The 22,420-nt window shown below is 46.6% G+C and overlaps 2 protein-coding genes and 1 long non-coding RNA gene across 10 annotated transcripts in view; 2 read left to right on the top strand and 1 right to left on the bottom strand.

Annotated features, from left to right (window-relative positions):
• Positions 1–4,338, top strand: part of TTF2 (transcription termination factor 2) — a 37,792-nt gene extending 33,454 nt beyond the window's left edge. Inside the window, exons 22-23 of the mRNA XM_072967928.1 lie at positions 300–374; positions 3,460–4,338. Coding sequence (XP_072824029.1) covers positions 300–374; positions 3,460–3,604 — 220 coding nt within the window. The 3' untranslated portion in view covers positions 3,605–4,338. The remainder of the gene's footprint in view (positions 1–299; positions 375–3,459) is intronic.
• Positions 4,339–12,629: 8,291 nt separating this feature from the next.
• Positions 12,630–22,156, bottom strand: TRIM45 (tripartite motif containing 45). Of its 7 annotated transcripts, none has more exons than XM_072967922.1 (7): positions 20,876–21,408; positions 18,550–19,283; positions 17,260–17,389; positions 16,418–16,532; positions 14,614–14,740; positions 13,501–13,660; positions 12,630–12,923 (listed from the first exon to the last, which is right to left on the bottom strand). In XM_072967922.1, the coding sequence occupies exons 1-6, from the start codon at positions 21,361–21,363 to the stop codon at positions 13,512–13,514; spliced, it is 1,743 nt and encodes a 580-aa protein (XP_072824023.1). In that variant the 5' UTR covers positions 21,364–21,408; the 3' UTR covers positions 12,630–12,923; positions 13,501–13,511. The 7 variants fall into 7 exon arrangements, with proteins under 7 accessions (XP_072824023.1, XP_072824025.1, XP_072824026.1 ...); XM_072967924.1 differs by lacking the exon at positions 12,630–12,923 and adding an exon at positions 21,977–22,156 and having other exon boundaries at positions 13,390–13,660; positions 20,876–21,126; XM_072967925.1 differs by lacking the exon at positions 12,630–12,923 and having other exon boundaries at positions 13,390–13,660; positions 21,079–21,126; positions 21,291–21,708.
• Positions 21,742–22,420, top strand: part of LOC107034480 (uncharacterized) — a 49,177-nt gene continuing 48,498 nt past the window's right edge. The window contains exon 1 of one of the 2 annotated variants that reach the window (XR_012075872.1): positions 21,742–22,314. This is a non-coding gene — a long non-coding RNA (uncharacterized lncRNA). The remainder of the gene's footprint in view (positions 22,315–22,420) is intronic. The other variant, XR_012075873.1, reaches the window with a different exon arrangement.

The following is a 22,420-nucleotide window of genomic DNA, read 5'->3' as shown; positions in this document are numbered from 1 at the left end:
TTGACCCCAGTTTCACAAGAGAGAGGATATCTGGGACTTTCTGAGTTCCATATAGACTAGAACAGAGATCTGCAAACTTTTTCTGTAAATATTTTAGGCTTTGCCAGCTACATAGGTCTCTGTCATATATTCTTTGTTGGTTTCTGTTTTTGACTTTTTACAAACCTTTAAAAATGTAACAACCATTTTTAGCTCGAGAGCCATATGAAAACAGACTGCAGGCTGGATTTGGCCCATGGGATTTGCCCACCCCCTGTCTAGGATGTCAGTAAGTTTGAGCTTTATCTGTCTCTTCACAGGAATCCGTCACTTGAAGATCAAGCTTGTGACCGAATTTATAGAGTAGGGCAGCAGAAAGATGTTGTCATACACAGGTAAGCAAGTCAAAGTTTTCCAGGACCGAATTCTGCTTTTGTGAAAGTCTTTCTTTGGTGATGTTTTAATAGAATGTGAAGTATTTGGTGATCACTGTACTAATGGTGCTCGTGGGGCACCTTCTCCTTGGTACTCACAGTCAGGAAGGGAACACAGGCAATTTGGGGTGACCTTTGTGTTGGTCCTTGCAAAAGGAGAAGAGCTCATGTGCAATGATGAGCCTTATCTCAGTCAAGGCAGTGCATGAAAGGTCCCTCCTCTCTTTCTCTCTCTTATTTTCCACTTTTAATTATTTTGACTTAATTTCAGACATATAAAAAAAGGATGTAAGGATTCTTACAAGATTATCCCAGATTCTTTTTTTTTTTTAATGGGGGGAGGTAATTAAGTTTGTTTGTTTGTTTGTTTTTAACAGAGATGCTGGGAATTAAACCCAAGACCTCATGCATGCTAGGCATGCAGTCTACCACTGCTCTATTCACTCCCCACTATGCTATACTCTCCCTCCACCCAAATTCTTGATTGCAAGAACAATACCAAAAAATTCCTGTATACTGTGACACGCATGTGTGCGTGCATGTGTGTGTGTGTAAGCTTTTTTCTGGACCATTTGAGGTAGGTTGCAGACATGATGCCCCTTGACCTCTAAATAGTAAAATGTGCATTTTCCAAAAATGACACTCTTTTACATTACCACAGTAAAATTATCAAACCCAGGATGTTAACAGTTACACAGTCTGATCTGTGGACCTTACTCAGCTTTGCCACTTGTCCTAGCAGTGTCCTTCTCAGCAAAATAAAATCCCTGTTTCGCATTCAGTTGTACACTTCTTTTGTTCCCCCTTAATCTGGAACAGTGTCTCAGTCTTTCTGTGAGTTTAATGACATTGACATTTTCAAAGTGCACAGGCCAGTTATTTTGTACAGTGTCCCTCCACTTGGGACCCTCCTCTCTAAAAACAACCACCAAACCGGCCTCAACAGTCCAGTCCAGTGTAGCTGTGGACCTCTTTTTCTCCTTCCTTTTCATGGCTGAGTTTCCTGAAGAATTAGAAATTGTTGTCTGTTCTTTACTTGCTTCCCTTCTGTTCATTCCTCAACCTTTGCAAACTGGCTTTCACCCCACTTGCTGCCCTGACACTGCGCTTGCTGGGGGGGCACCAACACATTTCACAACTGGCCAAGTACAGCGATCATATCAGTTGTTCTGTCTTCTGCTCTCTTCTCAGCTCGCTTTGTTTGCACCTCTCTTAATCCTGTCACCTCCAGTAAGTCCAAAACCTGTATCTTTCAGCTCCAAGGTCTCCTAAACTTCAGACCTAGATATCCACATCCCTGGGAAATATCTGAATCTGTGTGTCCACATATGCACTCATTAGTCATTCACTCGGGTATTTGTTTCATTCAGCTCAGAAAACTAATCCCTACTGAGCACTCACTATGTGCATGTTCCAGGGACTCAAAATGTCGCAAGCTGAAATTGTTTCTCCCTCTGACCTCATATCTATCGATTCTTCTGAAGTCCTTGTCTTTGTGAACAGGATCACTGTTTATCTAATCATAGAGCCAGAAACTAGGCTCCGCCCTCTTTCTCACTTTTCACAAGTAAAGTCCATTCATTTTATTTTCTATGTGTTTCTTGTAACCACCCCTTTCTTCCCATCCCACTTCCCGTGCCCCTTCCTTTCATATCTAGATTTATTAGCATGATATGCTAAGTCACTCAAGATCTGGCCCCCGCCAGCCTCTTGAGCATCGACTGTTGTAATAAAACATAGTTTTTGACTTTTGCCCTGGCCAGACGGGATGACTTCCCTAGCATACCATGTTCTAAAATTCAGCCATGATTTTACACATGTTCCCATTCCCTGGGATGCCCTCCCTACTGTTCATCTAGCAAATCTTGGCTCATCCTATGAGTTGCACTATGAGTTAACTTTATTTTTTTTAAATTGTAGTATAGTTGATTTACAATGTTGTGTTAGTTTCTGGTGTACAGCACAGTGATTCAGTTTTACATGCATGTGCTTTTTCATTACAGGTTATTACAAGGTATTAAATATGGTTCCCTATGCTATACAGTAGGACCTTGCTGTTTATACATTTTATGCATAATAATTTATATTTGCTAATCCTAAACTCCTAATTTATCCCTCCCCTACTTTACCCTTTGGTAGCCATAAGTTTGTTTTCTATGTCTGTAAATCTGTTTCTGTTTTGTAAATAAGTTCATTTGTATCATTTTTTAGACTCTGCATATAAGTGATATCATATGATATTTGTCTTTCTCTGTGTGGCTTCACTTAGTATGATCATCTTTAAGTCCATCCATGTTGTTGCATTATTTCATTCTTTTTTACAGCTGAGTAATATTCCATTGTATATACATACCACATCTTCTTTATCCAGTCATCTGTCTGATGGACATTTAGGTAGAATGGAACCTTCCCTGAATACTTTAGACAGCTTCCCTTTAATTCCTCTTGCACACTGGACATATTTCCTTTACAGCGCTTTCCAGGTCATATTATTTTTGTTTGTTTTCATGTCTGTCTCTTGTGCTCCCTTTGACAGTAAGACTATGTTCATCACTCTGTTCCTATGCCTAGCATAGTGTATAGCATAAATCAGTACTTGTTGAATATGTGAATAAAAGACAATGGCGGCATTTCCTCAGTTTGTAAAACCTGTTTGCAGTGTGAATTCACCAAGATATTAGACACGCTATACCTAAACTAGCACACATATTCCTAGCAAAAGCTTGATAAACTTTTCTGTGTGAAAGCTAGATCTCTACACTTTTTTGGATCAGGATACCTTTTGCTTATTTTGGCATTTCTCAATTATCTTAGCTTCAGAAAGAAAGAAAAAGTCAATTTGAGGTCAGACATCATTTTTAAGTGGATATGTATTTAGTCAAAGTTGTTTGGATCTCCTAAAAGTAGAGTTCTTAACCAAACCTAAGGAAACCTAAGTAACAGAAGAAATCTCATTAGAAAGCTAAAGCATAAATAGACATTTGCATGTGTCATTAGATATGTGGCTTTTGGTATTTGATTGTTTGCTTATTTGTCTACTTTTCAGATTTGTTTGTGAGGGAACAGTGGAAGAGAAGATCTTGCAGCTTCAAGAAAGAAAGAAGGATTTGGCCAAACAGATTCTATCAGGATCCGGAGAATTTGTCACCAAGCTCACCTTGGCTGACCTCAAAGTCCTTTTTGGCATCTAACTTCCTGGTTCTAGGTCTCAGAATGGCACCACTGTTGGTGAGCTCTCCTTGGCATTTCTTTTCACCATCAATCCTGATGCCCGCCTTACATTGAGGATCAGGTATCATATTAAGCAGTTGGTTAACCAGTTAAGTTAACTAGTCAACTTATTTCCTGAGTGACATAGAAACCAATGAATTACTTCAGATAAAAGAAAGTGCTTTAAAGTCAGATAATTTGGAAAACAACCCTGGGAGAGTTGTACCAAGCTTCAGTAAAAGCCCGAAAAGCCCTCTGTTGCCTTTCTTGTCTCAGTTGATGACTGAGTGTTACTGCCTTTTCTAACACAGGCTCCACCCTATCTCTTCATCCCTCCTGCCCTATAACCACCTCCATGGGCCAAGCAGAGGGTGGGTTCCTACAGCCATCCCTCTGCAGTTGTTTCAGCCCAGGCAGTTCTTCCTCTTGGGCGGAAGGTCAGGGAGGTGCTTTGTACATAACACATAGATGTTTAGTATTTGTGTCATCGTATCGTTTAGTATTTGGTGTCATATCATTTAGTGTTATTATTGCTATCATATCATGTAGCATTTGTGCCATATAATTTAATATTTGTCTCATTTTTATCGTATTTGTATTTTTACAAATTTACAGTATTTGTAGCATTTAGAATCATCATTTCATTTAGTATTGTTGTATCACTTAGTGTTTGTATTATCCTTGGTATAATCTAATAAATACATGTTTGACAGTGTAGCAGAGATAATGCTTTTGTTTACTAACCCCCATTTCCTTTTTCTCCTGGTCCAGAGAGACTACATTTCCTAGTCTTCACTGCAGTTACGTGGGTCCTTATTACTGAGTTCTATCTAAGTCAATGGAATGTGGAGAGAAGTGATGTAAGTCATTTCTTACCAGCCCTCTAACACTTCGCAAGTGATTCTTTGTGGTGTTTCTTCTGTCGTTGGTCCACTGAATATGATGGAACTGGTGGAAGACTGCAAGGCCCTAGGGAATTGTGACGCCACTGGATCAGAGTCTTAACCTGTTGTTGGCCATGGGCCCTTTGGTAGACCAGTAAGCCTCAGTTCCTGAATGTTGGCAGAGAAAAGCCTTGCCCGTATGCGCTTCCCTTCTCAATCCAGCACACCCACATTGGACTATGACACGATCAAGAAGTATTTTTTTAAAAAACTTGAGATTTGGGGGTTGTTTATACAGTGATTAGTATCCTGACTAATACAAACTCTTGAGACTTTGTTACTTTGGGAAACTGTTCAGACTCCCATCTTCCCATTAGCAGTCATTTCCAAAACACTTGCTCTGCTGATTTCTGCTAGAAAGAACTATATTTCTTCCTAGATAGAGCTGTTGCTCTCCTCTGAGTTGGGACTAGGAGACAAAGCCCTGCGTTAGCCCAGCCACAATATGGACAGAGGCACTAAGACCTGTCTAAGCAATGATGCCCTCTAAAGACAAGGTCTGAAGATACAGAGGTAAAGACAGTAAGGCCTGCAAGGAAGAGTTCTGACTTAACTTGAGTTCCAGGTTCCCCTTAGCTGAGGGTACAGCTTTGGAAAAATCACTCACTTCTCTACATTCTGGTTTCTGCATTTGTGGCAGGCATTGTTTTTAGAACTCAGCAGCTATGGTGAGGTCCCTGATAAAAATCGGGAAATGGAGGCTGTAAGATCAGCACCAGAGCAAGGATAGCGTCACCTGCAAAGCAGTGGCTTCCAGGCCAGCAGGAACGGACAAACCCTGCCTCTGCCGTTTGTGGACCATCTGACATCAGGCTGGTTACAGATTCCCTGGGCCCCTCAGTTCTTTCATCGATGAGATGTGAGGATTAGCATACAGCTCACTCTGCTCCACTGGGAATTTAGTAACACATACATACTGTAACCCACGTGACCAGATCGACAGGCGGGACCATGTCAGTCAGAAGGCGCATCAGGTGAACGCTGTCCATGTCCTTTCCAAGCACTGTTTAGGAGTGAGGCAGTGTTCACTTTGGTGTTCGAGTGTTCTTGCTTTTAGTCTGGAGATGGATGCAGAGGTTATAACTTATAATCTTCAGATAATCAGAGCCCACTGACCGATGTAATCTACTCTAAGATTCCTCTGGTATCTTGACCAGTTTCTCTAGTGTTCTCATTCTGAGCCTACACTTGCAAAGCCACCTAGTTATGTCGGGTGGGTGTTCCTGTAACAGTGAGATGCTGTTGATGTGAGGTGGGTACAGCAAAAATTGGAACCACCGTCCTAATAGGTTAGACTAAACCAAACATGCGTCCTTAAATCCTTGCCTGGGCGTGGAAATGTTTCTTGAGTTAACATAAGTAGCATCCTTGTGTCTGTCTCAGGCCCACATTCATTTTAGTGACTGTTGAAGCATGTTTAGGTTGAAGCATGACTAAGTGGGTCCCTGCACCCCCTTGCAATGGGTGACATTGTGCAGTGTTGCCATCTAATGGAGGTGCTGCCTTATGAGCTCTGCCAGTGTCAACCAGCCTGTCTTCATGTGACACCACAGCTGCCAGATTTTCCTTTTATATCTACTTGCCTACCTCACCAGGCTTAGGCAAGGACCGGATGATAATAATGCTTTATAGTAAATATAAGAAATGCTTTATAAACCATGAAGTGCCATCCAAGTGCTAGTGTCATTGCCATGGGACCAGGTCTTGGAATGTGAGAAAAAAAGAGCAGCCTAGGTGCAGCTGAAATGGCCAGATGTTGAGCATCTGTCAGCAAAGTGCCACATCGCTGAGCACCCAGTTTCTAAAGTGCTTCTTATGGGACAGAGTGGCCTTCATGGAAGGTATACAGTTTGACTTCTCTTTAGCAGTGTAAATCAAAAAAGGGCATAGTGACAGCATGACTGGATGGAGCCTGGGCCCTTTAAAACCTTGCCAAGGACTTGTGCTGCCACGCAATTATTATGAATACGGTAGGGAGAAAGATGTCTTTGTGGGGCATGACCCCTTCCTCTAGCGATCGTGTGTGATTTGGGGTGGCTGTATATGAGCACTGGGCTGTTTCCTCTCTGACTGTCTGTTGCCCAATGAAGTAGCTTGCAGCAGGGCTCAGAGCTGAAGCCAGGTTCTCCTGCACTAACAGGATAGTCATGGAAATGCCATTGTCAGTGTGGCCTCTCTGGTTATCTGAAATCTTGATGTCTACCGTAATACCGTGAGAAAATTGGGCTTACACAGCGGGTACTGTACTGCTCTTTGCTATGTAGCATCTAGCCCTAGGGAGAGACAGAAAGAATGAAAAGGTCTACCTTCAAGTGCAAAGAGAATCATAGGCACTTAGAATTTGTAGGCATATAAATGAAATTAGCGTCAGTTTTAATACAAAGTGCCACAGGAGTCAGTAGCCAGGGGGCAGGGATGGAAATGAAAGAACCATCTAACCCCGGGTGGTGGGGGAAGATGAGGGGGATGCAGAGGAGATGACGTCTTCACTAGCTCAAGCCCTTTTTACCCAGAATCCTCAGCTAAATCTGAGTGTAGATTACATACAAAAGCAAGGATGGGAGGAACACTTTTACTGCTTAATTATTCATACACTAATTTAAAAACATATATTAAATGTGCCAGACACTCCTGGGCACTGAAAATATAAGGATAACCAAAACCGAAACCAGTCCCTGTCCTCCCGAGGCTCACAGCCAGGTGGGGGGGGGGGGGGACAGGCGTTAATGCAGTCATCATGTCCGGCTGTGAGGTGGCCGTGGTGATGAGTTCTATGGTGGGAGGTACGTGTGGCTGGGGGGCGTGGGACAGGGATTTGACCTAGTTAAGGAGGACTTCTTTGCGGAAGTGATGAAGGAATTGAAATCACGGTGCAGAAGCTAATAAGACAAAGAGTGAAATGCCTCTTCCTATATTCTGCTTTTGATTAGCATTTCACTTCACCCGTCCACCTCTTAATTGAAACAAACCTAGCACACAGGTATACCTCCTCTGGAGTAAAGCTGAGTTACTATCGCCTTTTTGAGATTAGAGAGTGAATGGCTGACAGCTATGTGTGTATGCTTATTATCCAAGGCAGCCAAGGTGTTTATCCCGTTACAACATCCCAGGGGATGGAGGCTGTAATTTGTGGCTCTTTTTTTCCCACCCGTAACACCAGAGATGTGGCTTACATCATAATGCTGCACCTTGTTGATGCCTCAGTGCTCACAGCTCAATGGTGATTTCTGAAGCACTTTGTTACACTGGGGGCAGTTCATAAATTCTCAAACTTCTTTTTGTCCTCACCTTGGAATCTTGGGCCCTGCAGATCACTCTTACTTTGCCAAGTTTTTCAGCTGCATTTAGACTCCATTGTAGTGCAGGCCAAATAGCCTCCCCCTTCCCATCAACACCTGCACAAACTTTTCTAATATTTGTAGTGGAACTGTTACCATTAATATTGCTTAAAGTCTAGGGCATTTGCCAAAATCTAGATGTATAGAAATTTTCTGTTGCAATAGAAATGTTAGAGTTATCCAATTACCAAAACCTTTTTCCAGCTGAGATAAATGATAAGCTTTTTATCCTCAGTTCTGAAATCTGACTCATTAAAAGACATATGGGGGGAAATGCTGTAATACAGAAAGCTTCTTCATGGCAAGCAAATCCCTAGCTGTCTGAGGTAATCAGAAAATTCAAGGCTGGTCCCTAAGGTGCATATAATTTATCCAACAGGTTTGAGAGAAGGCTGGTTTTTTTTTTTTTACCAAGTGTTTGTTTGAAGGAAAAAAAATCAGTTTAGGGGAAAGGAAGGCTTGTAGAAATAGATACCAAGGAGATTCAAACTAAAAATTCTACCAATTAGATCTTTATTCAGTCAGCAAAATATTGACTAAGCCTCTACTGTGTGCCAAGAACTACCCTACATGGCGGCAGTGAAGGGGTTAATGTCAAATCCCTGCCTTCCTAGACCTTACAGTCTCATGTGAGAGCACAGACAAGAAAGAAATAGAACATGTATGTTGGACGGCGATGAAGCTGAGTAAAGATGATCTGGAGTCTTGGGCTGGAGAGTTGCAATTTTATACGGGGTAGTTAGGGATCTCTCCAATAAGATGGTATCTGACAAAGGAGCAGAGACCTGAGGCAAATGAGAGAGTGAGTCGTGTAGTTGTCTGTGAGAATTGCACTTCAGATGGAGGGGCAGTGATTGTAACGGCTGCCAGAGTGTGAGGAGCCCCCGACAGGCTGGTTTGGCTGGAATAGAGTGATGGAAGGGGGATGAGTAGGAACAAGAGAAGAGCAGGAGTTCGGGTGTTGTAGGGTCTTAAGTGCTGATGTAAAGACTGTCTTTATTCTGAGTAACATGGGAGGCCATTGGAGGCTGTTGAGCCGAAGAGTGACATGTTGTGGTGTATTTTAAAAGGACCTCTCTGACTGTTGGGGGGAGAATAGACAGTCGGGGGTGAAGGGTGGAAGCAGAGATTAGTTAGAAGGCTGGTGCAAAACTCCAGGTGAGAAATCATGGTACCTTAGACCAGGATGGCTAGCAGTGGAGGCAGAGAGCAGTGCTCAGCAGATGTATTTTGGAGACGGCTGATAGGATTTGCCAGTGGATTGGGTGTGATGCCTGAGAGCAGAGTCGCGAATGTTTCTAAAGTGATTGGCTCCACCACCTGTAAGAATGGATTTAGACTTTGCTTTTAAAGAGATGGAGGAAGACTGCAGGCAAAACCCTTTGGTGCTGGTGGGCAGTGAGAATTGGAAATTGGGAGTTCTGTTTTAGACAGCTTAAATATGAGGTACCTATGATACACCCAAGTGGAGATTGCTAATATTGGATATAATCACACGGAGTTTGAAGCTGGAGATAAATTTGGGAGTCATCAGTGTATCAAAGGTACTTAAACTCATGAGAGGATGAGAAGGAAGTGGTGGGGGAAGACAGAAATGCAAGAACTGATCCTTGGAGCTCTTAAATGTGTTGAGACTGGAGAAATAAGGAGGGACTAACAACGGAGACTGAGAAAGAAAAATCACTGAAGTAGGTGAATTAAGAAGAGTAACGCCACATAAACCAAGAGAAGAAAATACTTCTTGGAAGGGAAAGTGATCAGCTTTGTCAAATGCTGTTGATAGGTCAAAAAGGATAAAGATCAACAATTGACCACTGGATTCCATAAGACAGATGTTACTGGTGACCTTAACCAGAGCTGCTTCAGTGGTGTGATGAGGATGAAAGACTGGGTTGAACCAAGAGAGAATGCAAGGAGGGGAAATTGATATAGCAAACCACAGTTACTTTTGAAGTCTTTTTACAGGAAAGCAGAAAAATGGAGCAGCTATCAGAGGGGGATGCAAAAATTGTTATGGACTGAACTGTGCTCCTCCCAAATTCATAGATTGAAGCCTTACCCCCTAATGTGACTGTATTTGGAGACGGCGCCTTTAAGGAGGTAATTAAGGTTAAATGAGATCATATGGGTGAGCCCTAATTCAGTAGGACTGGTGTCTTTATAAGAGGGAGAGACCAGCTGGAGTTTAGCCAGACTGCGAGGCTGGATGCTGGCGCCATGGAGGAGTACGCTCGGGCGCCTTGGGAATTCGGCACCGATAAAGAGGTATTGTCAAAGCTGTGAGAATCTGAGCCCCTCAAACCGGAAGTAGCTTTGCGGTGTTGGGGGGAGGCCTGTTCTCCACCGTTGACTGTGGTCTGGTGTGGCTGTGGGGCAGGGAAGATCCTTTGAACTCCATCACCAGTAGAGTGTTGACCGGGGCTGTGCTGGCTGCCTGCAGTGAACCACTGGCCATGGTGGGCTCGGCCACAATGGGGGGCATCCTGTGGGCCCTCATCGAGGGTGTCTGCATCCTCCTCACTCACTACACTGCCCAGCAGTTCTGCAATGCACCCCCACTTCCGGAGGACCCCAGCCAGCTGCCCCCTAAGGAGGGTACCCCGGCCCCAGGTTACCCCAGCTATCAGCAATACCACTGAGGAAGTGACCGCCTATCACTGCCACCGTGGGAGCTCCTCCTCAGTTGCCCCCTTGATGATCTACCTCAAAGGGAGGGCTGGCTCCCCGTTGGCCCTGGGACCCTCCAGAGAGGGCCTCTACTCTGTTTCCCTTATCCCTGTTTTGGGGTGGGGCACCCCAGCTGCCCTGATGTGTAGGTCTCTTGTCTCTCAGGGCACCCCAGCCCCCACTCACATATAACAGGCTCTCACCCTAGCCTCTTTGCGTGGCACCCTGATGAGTATTTAAAGCCAGTTTTGAAATGCAAACCAAAAAAAAAAAAAATGAAGAGGGAGAGATGCCAGGTTTGCATATATAGAGAAAAGACCTTGTGAGATGGCCATCTGTAAGCCCAGGAGCGAGACCTCAGGAGAGCCTCACCCTGCTGATGCCTCGATCCTGGACTCCAGCTCCCAGAGCTGTGAGAAGATAGGCTTCTGGTGTTTCAGCTGCCCAGTCTGTGGTATTATACATGGCAGCCCTAGCAGACGAATATCAAAGTCGAGGGGAATTCATTTTTTAAGATGCGCAATACTGTATTTTCTGAAATGAGCAATCTATTAGAGGGCGAATTCCTGGAGCAAGTTTCCTGGGTTGTAGAGGTGGAATGAGATCGCGAATAGAAGTTGCCTTTTGATAAGAAAGTAGGTGGATTTGAGGATGTGGTGGGAGGGTTGGGAGATTCTCTTCTGAATTCTTTTGTTCTCAGTGAATTAGGAAGCAAGATCAGAAGTGGAAAGAGGAAGTGGGGTACAGGTTGGAGTTTGAGTAGAAGAAAGTGTGAAATAATTGTTTAGGAGAGTGGGATAGTAAATGGACTAGAGATGTTGTCAGACTGTTAGACATTGCTAACAGCCCGCCGAAATTGGTCAGAGATTTAAAGTGAGACTAGTCATCATACGTTCGTGATTTTCTCTGGGATCATTCAGTTGGGTTAGATGGAGACTTGGATGTAACCTAGGGTTTTGCCAGGCAAAAAGGACAGGGAGACTACACGTAAGGGTGTGACGATGGTCTGTAGGGTGTAAGCCGAGTAGGATGAAGGAAAGGACGTGAGGAGGGGAAGGGAATAGGGGCAGGTGGTAGAATCACCATGTTGGCGATTCTAGGGGGGAGGAAGGATTCGTAGAGTCAGGTTAGTATAGTGGGTGAGCCGGGAAGATGCGAATTTGTGGTTGTAGGATGCTTGAAATTGGATTATGCAGAGGAATCAGCTGGAATCAAGGTCTAGGGTATGTCTGACTGTACAGCTAAGTTAGGGAAAAAGAACATTAGAGAATCGGTCATGGAATGAAGAAGTCAGTGTGGATGTTGAATTATTCTAGGATCGATGAGGAGTGGTGCTGGAGTGGCAGCAAGTTTGGTGCTGAAGTCTTCAAGAATTAGGCGGAATGATACAGGCTCTAGATGGCTGAATCATGTAGGGGTAGCAGGTTGTCTAAAGGCATGAACTTTCAGGCTGGCTGGCCATTTTTAAAGAAAGAGGAATAATGGTCTAGAACAGGATTTCTCCACAGTGGCACTGTTAACACTTTGGGCTGGATCATTCTTGTTGTGGGAAGCTGTCCTGAACTGAGCAAAACAACATTCCTGACTTCCACCCAGGAGATGCTAGTAGCACCCTGCCGCCAGCTGTGGCAAGGAAAACTGTTTCTGAGACTTTACTAAATGCCCTTGGGGGGCATATTCACTCCTGGTTGAGAACCACTGATCGTAAAGCAGCAGTGTTTAGCTGAAGGACACCCACCCGACCTCAGGCCCCCGTGGTTATAAGGAGTGAGGAAGAGCAAATCGCTAATAATTTGAGAGGGTTTTGGGGCCATCATTGTCTTCCGGGAAGATCAGATTTTGGTCAGAGGGAGGGCTGGAGGAACTCTTTCCAGAAAAGGTGAGAATGCAGTGACTATCTTAGTATTTACAGCTCTGATGTATCTCACAGCTGTCAGACTTAAGGAGGAAATGTACTCCACGTTGACCTGACAACGTGTTTCGTCTAATTATTTCACTTCCTTTGCCTAAGCCAGCTCACCACTCAACTGAATCACTTCTTAATGGATCTTACAATGCAGAGTCCAAGAATTTTATTTAATACATGCTGCGTTTTTGCTATATAAAAAGTCAAGAGGCCCAGAAGAACACACAAACTGCATGCAGTGACGACCTTGGCAGGGCTGGGGCATCAGGGCTGTATACTCCCTCTCCCAAGAATTCTCATCAGCTAAGCAGGCACATCACAGGAATCAAAGCTCCTAGTTAATTTCCTAGGTCTACAGACAAAAGTGAAGACGATTCTCCAACAGGCAGAGCGTTGACAGACTGAGGAAGACCATGGTATCTGGATCACTTGGCATGAGTACCATCTGCAAGAAATGTATGAGGTTCTGTGTCAACAGCATTCCCCTTTACTTAACTGACTGTGTGTGTGCCCTTGACCACAGAATAAATCTTCTAGGCTCTGGGAGTAGGTGATGAACGTGGCATAGAGGGGACGTGGAGGACCTCCACCCTAACAGCAATATCACATTATAATCCGTTTAAAGTGTGCTAGCAAAAAGTGGATACGATCCAAGGAGGTTTTTACTCTCTGAGGGAAATAAATACCATGCAGCTCAGGGAGAAATTAAAGAGTTATATACTAAAAAGTAAGGAACTAAATGACCCCCGTGATCAACAGCACAGGAACCGCCATGCCTGTTCAAAGCCAAGGGAGCCTCCCTGGTAGAGAAAGGACATTGCCACCCCGTCCGGAAGAGGAGCGTAGTGCGTTCTCTGGTGCTCAACCATCTGCACATACGATCCTGAGTAACTCACAAAAAGTACTTGAACTCGAGGGTATAACATAAGGCGCTTTAATTTAATTCTATCGGTTTCTGCGGAATTAAGGTCGGGGTCCTCTGACGATCTGAAGTCACGCGGGCGGCAGCTGTGACCACGTACCCAGGAAGCCGTCAGAGCGCCACCGTCCTCAGTAGACTCCTCGGTGCGCTCTGCCCACCTGCCCACGTGCATTCAGACTTCTCCGTAAACTTCCCACAGCAAGACCAGTGGGGACGACCTGGATGGCCTTTGTGTCCGTGGCCACAGCCTAGGTACCCACCTGCGTGGTACAAAGAGAAAACCACCATTAGAGGGAAGTCCAGCGGTTCCCATGGAAATTAAACTCATGGCAACATTCAGATTCAGGGGACGTGAAAACATCTAAATGGAAACGTGGCAAGAGGAAAGAGATTTCAGATGCCTCTGTAGTCAGGAGGATTCTCAAAACTGATGACAGCAAATCAACTGAGGTTAGCTCAGTTCTAAGAGCAGTGTTATTTTAACAGTCTGCTAACTCAAGGAGACCGACTGGTTTGGATTTTAACTATAACATAATTGAGCAAAAGGGAAGGGCAGAGTGGTGGAAATAAAGAAAGTAGATCCTGAAGTGTTTATATGAAAGTTTGCAAAAGCCTATCTTAAGGCCCACCATTAGAGTAAGAGCACTACAGAATACTTAAAGAAAAAACAGATTTCTTGCTTGAGCTGACCCTCCTGCTCACCCTCCTTCCCTGCCAACCCCCCCCAAAACCAGACCTGATTTAGTTGGTTTATTCACCCTGCTTCATTTGAAATTTCTCTAAGGTTTTATTTTATCATTTTTTTCACAATAAAGCTCCTGTTTATTACTTATAGCATCATCATCATCATCATCATCATCATTTTTATAATAGCATGTCTAAGGTTTTAAAAGGAACAGGATGGGTTTACGTCTTCCCCACCACTCTGGCTGCTGGAAAGGGTACAGATTGAAATCTAGTGTCCCAAGGAGGAGCACAGGGCTCCTAGGTTTGGTTAACTGTATCAAAACTAAAAGAACTCAGACTTTTTAAGTTTGCTACTTCAATTTTCGGAACAAAGATGCTTGATACGTTTAAATGCACAGACCACATTCCTAAAGGGAAAGCCTGAGTCAACATCCCGGACCTGGTGGCGGTGTGGTGGCTGATTCCCACTGCTGGGAGATGCACAGAGGGTGAGGGAGGACTTTCAAGAGCGACTGGTTCTCCTCACCTGGCATGGTGCCTCCGCACGCGCAGCGAGCAGTCTTCTGGCCTCCGCTGGAGCAGAACGTGCAGCAGTGAAAGACGCCTGGGTGTGAGCGGTGCCTTTTCCTCACGGTCACGGTGAATGGCGAGCCCTTCAGTGTTCAGACCAAGAGCAAAGAATGGCATCTTATGAGTCGACAGGGATGTGCTGAACATCACATGTACTAAACGGAGTGTAAGTCACCGCGTCTGCCTTTGGGGAGGGGCAAGGACAGTAGGAGGGAAGCAGTGACCATGGGACACCGAGCAGCTGGGCGCTCAGCTGGATGGTGCCAGATACAAATGCAGTGAGAGGGGGCATCGAGGAACCCGTGCTGCCCTCCTAGAGCGCAGACCACCTGCCACACTAGTAAACCCAACTGTGTTTTCACGTCATCGACTTCGGTCTCTGTCTTCTCCGCTCCTGAGCAATGTCGCTAATTGAGGAGCACATGACCGCAAGGCTAGGATATCAGTGGTCCTTTCTCTAGTTGCTCAGCCACACACTTCCCCACCCGCCCTCAATGACTGAGCCAGCTCCTCTCCATTCTGGAGTAACTATTTTACCCATCTACTCATTCCGGGACAGTGAAGCCACATGGGGCGGGGAAGGTTAAGAGTGTGTGTTACTAATTCTTACATTAGAAACTCCCCTACTTGCCTCCTTTCCTTCAAGGACAACTTCTACTCTCCAGTTTCCACCTATGCTAAACAGTAGATATTTAATAAGCATTGCTGTGTGCCTATCGCTATGTGAGAACCACAGTCTACAAAAGGAGAGAGGCTGGCACCTTAGAAGCGTTCCAGATGTTAAATCTCTCTTCCTTTAAAGAGTTTACAATCTGTTTTAAGAACAACTTGGAGTTCAAAGAAATGGGTTCCAATTCTGATTTTCCTGCCGAGGTTCTGTGTATTGTGCAAGTTTGCCTTCTTGGTTTAACTGGACGATGACCTTTATACGTGAGTGGTTGGGAAGAAAAGTGAAATAGTGTTTGCAAAAACACCTAACCCGCGCCAGTACCCTGTAATTAGGCAAGCGGTAAGTGGCTACTATGAATCTTCCTAGTGCCCAGACCACAAGCTTAACACACCACGACGCCCTACAGTGTCTTGTTGCCCTTGTCAGTGTTGACCTCCAACTGGGGGAAACCACTGACAGCTCGAATGTCAACAGAGATTCTGTTGGACATGCTCAGTATTACCCAATTAAAAAAAATGCATAATCTCTAGGCTAGAAAATATTACGCTTGTCTGTGGAGGTGGTAGTAACCATGGTAACAGATAAGCACATATATGTAAACAGAGTAGAGAATTACATGGGCATGTGGTTAGGCAGAGAGAGGACTTGTCAGTTGAGAGGAGAGGGCATAACTCTCCCAGTTGTGTTCCAGTAAGTCTGTGTCTGGTCATAGTCTGAACAACACTGGAAAATCCTGGATTATTATTTCTTGAGTGTATATACTTGTCTGCTGTAGTTTGCCCCTGTGACCAAGGCATCTTTCCCAAATTAGGAATTCCAACAAACCAACTGGGATAAGGATAACATACAAGCCAAGCATAACTGCCAGGAGGCGAAATAGGTCTAGAGAGTTCACCAACATCTTCTAGTGAGAATAAGAGTTGCCACATCTGGGCCATTTCTAAAGTGAAGAGAAGCAAGGAAGGAGAGAACCCTGTTCAGTCCCTCTATACAGCTGGTCCAGTGAGGAATGTCTCCACACCCTAAGATGACAGAAGCCGGCGGGCTAGGGTGAAGGAGGTCAGGGAGGCATAGGCTGGGTCGCCCTCACCTGCACATGCCGCTCCTTGACACACACCCACACAGTGTAGACACCAGGGTCCTTGGGGGTGTAGGACACGCAGTATGTCCCGTCCTTGTTATCGTGGACCATCGTCTTGACTGGACTGAACAGAGGGGAGAGTTCAAACGCCACTCATTCACAAGCCTGCTTCAGCTGCCCGCTATCTTAAGATGTACACTATACCATAAATTCAATATTAATTTAATTTAATTTATTTTTAATGAAGGTACTAGGGGTTGAACCCAGGACCTCATGCATGCTAAGCATGCGCTCTACCACTGCTCTACCACTCTTCCCCCTCAGTATTAATTTTAAACGTCCCCCGAGCAGGATGCTGCTTCCACTTGTCTCTGAGATTGATTTTACAACAGAAGGTAAGCAACATACATAATGATTGAATCTGATGTTCAGATGAATTTCTTGAAAATGTTATGTTCTCTCCAACCGACTTCCTACTCTTTGGCCTCTCTCCTCCCTCCTCTAATTCCAGAGACATAACTTTGCTCCCAGCACAATTTAGTAGCAAAGTGGGACTGAATTTTAAGAAGGGCACCATTCAGTCCAACACAGAGTTTGTTTCAGTCTGTTCAAAGCTTGGGATGAAGACAGTCTGAAGGGCAGATCAGAACTCTGGAACAGAACTAACTCCAGACATAAGACCCATACAGGAAAACTCATCTGGTCTAACTGGTCCTTTTGCCTTTTCAGCAGCATCATGGGGGTGGGGTGGGCTGTAACTACTGCAGTTAGAGCTTCATCACTACAGAGGACTTCAAGTTTCCAGTTCCGTCACCGCTCATTACCCACGTGCCTGACTGTATAATACAAACCTGTCTTTCTTATCTTTAGGGACTACCGCGACTTGGATGTTGTCTCCTCCCTTGCCCATGTTCTCTCCTGCTGCATCCTTACAAAGCAGGGTGAAAGAGGCGGTCTGTTTCTCGCGGGCTCTGTAGAGATCTGCAGGAGATAAGCACTCAGAACCCACCTCAAAGGCCGACTGCAGTGACTACATCCCCGGATCAGACACCGCCCTGTGTTTTCTCTTTAGAACAAAAGGTTGTGCTTCCTGTTTCCTCCTCCTTTTCTCTCCCCATCTGTCTCCCAGCGCACACTTTTGGGAGTCCATCCTGGTAAGCCTGGTTCTCTCTCAGCCAGCATCTGCTCTTGGAGCACATAAGGATCCTGGACCTTAATTTCAGCCTTAAGGAAGCGTTGAAAACACTCAGGCTTGATGTATGTATTCAGAGAAAAAAAAAATCTCTAGAAAAAAACCGTGAGAGGCTGGTAAGCCCATAACTGCCAATAGTGCTGGAAAAGGTGGGGGAACAGCTGACCAGCTTGGATTCTTCATGCTGTGAGGTTCTCCACAACCTGGTCACTGTGTCAAGGTGCTGGGGGAATATTCAGTAGCTACAGCCTCTGGTCCAGAAGTCAGATGAAACAGGCTTCTTAACCTGGGGTTGGGGAACTACTGTGAGGTCTTATGAAGGCTCTAAGAATCTCCTGACATAGTATGCCCAAATTCGTGGGTATTTCTCAGGGAGAGATCATTCTCAGCGGGGGACCTGTGACCTCCAGTTAAGAATTCCTGAGCCAGCGTCAGGATGACCCTAGGATACAATCATCCTGTCAGGACTGATCTGTGACATACATGTTGGAATAACATGCTTCCTTTAGGAAGAGGTGATCAAAAGAAATTGTCTTTTCCCCCTACTGAGTGAAATGCCTGCCATATTTTTTTAAATGCCCATATGTGGCTTACATGAACCCGGAAGGGCACAGAAGAAAGTAAACCACCATCTTGTCTTCCTCACCTCTCTGAAACTCTCTTCAAAACTTGGCCCCAGCCACCCTCTCTGAACAGGCAGGACCTCACCCTGCCGCCAGCCTGTGCCGTTACCTCCCACGGGCACTGCCTGTTCTGTCATTGGAGAGAAAGCACGGTCCCGGAGCTCCTTGGTTGTTGCTACTTTTCTCAACAGGAAAAAGGTCAAGCATCACCCGCGATTGGGATCTTAACTGGATCCCGACCAGAACAAATCAGAAAAAGCCACCTGTCTTTAACACCATGTCCCTGTCTACTGCCCTCTTGATGCCAATGGGAAATGCCTCCCTACCTTCTCCTTGAAGAACACACTTGGCTGGATCAACCTCTTTGGTACTGATGGCCCCATAGACTTCATAGCCCCGGCACAGGCCTGCTTTCTTTTTAGGGGAGAAGGCAATCTTCTCGGTCACCCCGGGATGGGCACTATATTCCACTTTGTTCAGCTTTGTGAGCCGTTCCACGACCACCCCCTTGGTGATGAGGATCTCCAAGTCCGAGCCACTGGTCAGCAAGTGCTCGGTGAACTCCACTCCAGTCCGCATGTCTTCCAGCAGCTGCTCCAGCTGTGCCTTCTGCAGCTGCAGGGAGTTTTCCTTCTGGACCCGTATGTCTTCCAGCTGCTGCAGCAGCTTGTCCCGATGCTCCTCAATGGCCTTGATGTAACCCTCAGAGAAGCTTCGGACGTCGTTGGCCACAGTCTCCACCCGCGCCTGCAGGGCACTGTTTGTCCCCTTGATCTGGGCCAGGGCCTCCTCCAGGGCCTGCACGTGGGGCTGGGTGCCTTTGAGGAGCTCACGTACAGTGTCCCCGTGCTTGTGGATGACGTTGCTGGTGAAGTCGCACGGGTGCTCCCGGTGCTCCCCGACCACGCAGTCCCGGCACACCGGCTGGTCGCAGAGCTCACAGAACAGCCTCAGCTCCTCCGCAGGGTGAGCAGGACACAGGATGGGTTTCCCAATCCGGCTGCAGCCTTTCAAGTCCTTGAGGTCCACCATGGTGTGGTAAGTCGTTTTCTTCTGCCGCCTAGGGGCCAACAGAGCCAGGAACGGGAAATTAGGGGACAACTCTAGTTGGGAAACAGTTGGGCACTTTTAAAAGCCTGGGCTCTGAAGTCAGATAAATCTGACTTCATATCCTTGCTCGAACCTCCTACAAACCACATGACCATCTCTGAGTCCAGCTCCTCCTCTAAACCGTGGGGGTAACACCTACCCGGAAGGGCTGTTGTATAGCATTGAATGACAGTAGGCTAGGGCTCCCTGGCTTGGCATATGACTTTGCAAGAGGTTGCAATGCTAAGGCTACATCCTGGAACTTGCCCCGAAGAGTTAATTTGTCAAGAGCCATAGCCTACTCCCACAGCCAGCCAGAGGGGAGAGCACAGGTGGAGACCCCCGCAGCAAGAGACAAAAACTGTGCCAGAGGGCACAGCAGTCAACCTCAGACAACTAAAAAGCAGCTGGCTGGCTGCAACAGAAAGTCTCCCTCATCTTTCATGTAAGACCTTGGGAAAGCATTTCCTTTGACCAGTGCCCACATCACCCAACCCAGCAAGCTAAGGATTTTCGAGTCAGCATTATTAGAAAGAGTAAAATCAGTGGTCAATAGAAATCAAAGCTCTTTTAATTTTCTGTAGCCCTCTAGAGATCCAGGGAAATCCTGAGGAACCCACAGTGACGGTTCAGTTTCCCTGTTAGCATTATATCGACGTGAGGCTGACATGCCTATTTTGGCACCAGAAGGGTGGCTGTAGATAAAACAGGGTCAGCTGTTTAGCTGAAAGCAAGGTAGTCATCATTACAAGTTAAAAATAGACTGAAGGCTACTAACTTGTCCCGTTGGTGAGGCCAGAGAACACATGGAAAGCAGGACTTTAAAACTATTTTAGGCTAATCCTAAAACCTTGGCCATTTTACACTGGGATGTCCTGGAGTAGGGGAAGGGGGCGAAAAGGGACAAAGTGATTCATGTGACAAACTGTTCACCAAACACCATAAAAGACTTATCTGTATCCCAATGAGCACCCACCAGCCCACCTCCCCAAGTTCCGGAGTAACTCCAGAGTACCTGGCAAAGGCCGAGGTGGGGCCCCACCAATCAGCACCTTATACTGGGAAGGCAGCACAGATTAGTAGAAAGAGCACAGGAAGCAGTTAGAAGATCTGGATTTCTAATTCAGTTCTGTTACACACTACTTACCACCTATGGGACCCTTGGCAAATCATATTGCTGAGCTTCAGATAATAAATAGGAGTGAAAATGGTGCCTGCCTTTCTATGAGTTACAAGGATCAAATGATATCAAGGGCAGGGGCTATGCTATTATATTCATTCTCTTTCTATAGCACCTAGTACAATTATTCACTATACAAATGACTGATGAGCCAAGGTAGCTGAATGTGAATTGTAAACTGAAAAGGACTCTGCAAACCCTGGATGTTACTGTTACCACAGGTATTATGTAAAGGCTGCGGGAGTTAACTACTGTTCTGGAGGATCTGTTGTCACATCGTATATTGCCCTCTGACCTCCCAAGGCATTTGAGCTTTCCTTTCCATCTGACACCTCTTTGTACTCCGCTCTTAAGCCACACCAGGTGGGGTAACCCATCTTTACCTATGAGCCTGGCAGCAGAAGTGGCAGAGATTGGCTTTGCAGGTCTGACACCTCTTCTCCACTTCCCTGTCGCTGCACAGGTCACACACCAGGCCCTGGCCTTCCCCACGCAGACTCTCCAGCATCACATCATTCATGGCCAGGTGGTCTATGGTTAAAGCCTTCACTCCACCCATGGGCAGGTCCACTTGAGCATCACATACCGGACAGAGAATGCCGATCTGCGGCTGCAGAGTGCGCGGCTTGAGTTCCTGGAATAGTGACCCCTCAGAGCCTGTGTCAGACTCTCCCCCTCGGATGTCCACTACTGAGAAGGGTTCCAGCTGCTCCAGACAGGTGGTGCAAACTGTGTGCAAACAAGGCAGGAGCCTGGGGGCTTTGAAAAGCCCCATGCACAAAGGACAGTGAGTCTTGCCTGAGTTCCCAAGTGTGGTCCCACTGGGGAGTTTGCCCACGAAGCCCAGCAGCGGCTTCCTGTTTTCTGCCATATTCCCCACGTTTGTGCTCAGTATCAGAAAAGGCCCTGGGCAGTTCTATAAAGAAGTAGTAGGTGATTAGGCCCACCCAAAGAGGTTTCCGAAACTTGAACAGAGACCATGGGGACTCTCTCTTAGGCAAATCAAAGGGAAAAAAGGAAGAGGATTCCTCAAAGTATCCACCCACAGATCTGTTCAGCAGGGCCCCCTCCTCCGCCTGGCATCCCATACCAGACACGCCCACGCCCTCCTCTGCCCCCTACGTCCTCCTCCCCAGAAGCGCTTCCAGGTCTAGGTCTCCAGCTAGTCCTGCTGCCGACTCTTGGATTTCTGCACCTCTAACGCCCTCCGCTACCACCCCCCTCCCGCCGCCCACCCCACTGGTCCCGCGCCCGACACGCGACAAGTGCCACCCTCGCCCCCCGCGTGATGCGGTAGGGAGGCCGCTCGCTCCTTCCCTCCACGGGGCCCTCCGCAGAAGGCACGAGGCGGGTGAGGGAGCTGCGAGCCCCCGCCGGCTCCTCGGCTGCCACCGCCTCCCCGCGCTCCGGTCCAAGGTGCCCGAAGGCTCTGGCCCTTCCTCGCACCAATCCCAGCCCGGGTCTACTCAGGCGAGCCCAATCACCGTCCGAGAGGGGCGGTGCTTGCCGCTACGGGCCCGGCGGCCCCCCAGAGCGACACCACCGGCGTCCAATAAGCTTTGGAAATCCCACATCTTCGCCTGTCCTCTCCGGGGAGGGGCGATCTGAGGGCTTGGGCCTCGGAGGTGGAAAAGAGTAAGACCGGGAGTGAGCGGCATAGTGTAGCCAGCGTCACCATTTTACGGCGAGTAGCCCTCTCTTTATAGCAGTAGCGACCAGACAGGCCAGAGGACCACTTATGAAGCCGCGCTGATGTGCGAGGGGCACGCCTCCCTTGCGCCCTCTGATTGGTCCCATGAACTCAACCTAGGCCCTCCCATTGGTGAATGGCGCTGTCAGTTAGCCCCGAGCACCGCCCAGGGCTTGCTGGGAGTTGAAAGGGGAGGTGCTTTCGTTGTTTCCCCGTAGCGGGACGCGATGTCGGCGTT

The sequence above is a fragment of the Vicugna pacos genome, chromosome 9, assembly GCF_048564905.1.
Source record: "Vicugna pacos chromosome 9, VicPac4, whole genome shotgun sequence".
NCBI classification, from domain to species: Eukaryota; Metazoa; Chordata; class Mammalia; order Artiodactyla; family Camelidae; genus Vicugna; species Vicugna pacos.
This window is presented reverse-complemented; position numbering and strand designations above follow the sequence as displayed.